The sequence below is a fragment of the Gavialis gangeticus genome, unplaced genomic scaffold (genome assembly GCF_001723915.1).
Source record: "Gavialis gangeticus isolate Ggan-Ray unplaced genomic scaffold, GavGan_comp1, whole genome shotgun sequence".
NCBI lineage: Eukaryota > Metazoa > Chordata > Crocodylia > Gavialidae > Gavialis > Gavialis gangeticus.
The window spans coordinates 123,571,595-123,572,708 of record NW_017729024.1 but is presented as its reverse complement, the minus strand read 5'-3'; the positions used below and the strand labels follow the sequence as shown (position 1 = coordinate 123,572,708).

General features: G+C 62.7%; 1 protein-coding gene across 1 annotated transcript in view; it reads left to right on the top strand.

Moving 5' to 3' along the window:
- The first annotated feature begins 510 nt into the window (after positions 1-510).
- DMRT2 (doublesex and mab-3 related transcription factor 2) overlaps positions 511-1,114 on the top strand; it is a 9,900-nt gene continuing 9,296 nt past the window's right edge. Inside the window, exon 1 of the mRNA XM_019518239.1 lies at positions 511-1,108. Coding sequence (XP_019373784.1) covers positions 800-1,108 — 309 coding nt within the window. The 5' untranslated portion in view covers positions 511-799. The remainder of the gene's footprint in view (positions 1,109-1,114) is intronic.

The window sequence follows — 1,114 nt, the reverse complement described above, 5'->3', positions numbered from 1 at the left end:
AGCCAAGGCTTTGTCTACCAGGGTCTTCACAACCTCCAAGGATGGAGACTTCACGGCCTGTCTGGGTGACCTGCTCCAGTGCTTGAGTATCCTCCTAGTGAGAGAGTTTTCCCTAATATCCAGCCTAAATTTCCCTTGCTGCAACTTGAGCCCATTGCTGCCTATCAGGAGAACCCAAGTGCTGCAGTCTCCTGCGTGGCACAGGGGCACAGAGTGGAGCCAGAACTGGGTCTGAATAGTAGTTTTTCCACTGTGCCCCTCTCACTTGCATGGAGGGTCTTGGGCGCTGTCGATTTCTGTCTCTGTTGTCTTTAGAGCAGTGCTTCCCAACCTGTTCCAGCCCAAGGCACACTTACATTAAGAAAATATTTCCGTGGCACACCTGTTAAGGCATTCCCCATCCTCAGACCTATGGTAGCCCATTGCCCTGGCAAAATTCTGCGGCACACCTGTTAATTTCTGACCCTGCCGTGGGACACTGGTTGGGAAATGCTGCTTTAGAGTAAGCCGGGAGTGTGCAGCCCCCAAGCTCCGCGAGGCAGGGCTGGATGAGTGTGCAGGCAAACTAGGGCCCTAGGTGAGGAAGGGGCTCAGCTGTGCTTATTTTCCAGCCGGGGGCCAACGAGCTTGTTCGCCTGCGGCCCACTAGCGGGTTAATGCGGTCCTGCCCCCAGGCCGAAAAAACAGAGAGAGGAGCGAAGGGGACAGGGAGGCGGGTGATGCTGGGCCCGGGGAGGGAGGAGGGCCGGGCACCCCGGAGCGCGCTGCCTTGTGTGTTGCAGCGCTGAGCCCAGCAGCCATGGCCGAGGGGCCGGCGCCGCCCGCGGGCCAGGGGCAGGACTGGGACATCGACGTGGAGAGCCTGGAGCTGGACGAGGCGGAGCAGCGCCCCGCGCCCGGCGGCGGGGAGCCCCTGGAGGAGGAGGACGAGGAGGAGGAGGACGACGAAGAGGAGCAGGAGGGCGAGGCCCCGGCGCGGCCCGAGCCGCCGCCCGCGGAGCAGCGCAAGCTGAGCCGCACGCCCAAGTGCGCGCGGTGCCGCAACCACGGCGTCGTGTCCTGCCTCAAGGGCCACAAGCGCTTCTGCCGCTGGCGGGACTGCCAGTGCGCCAAC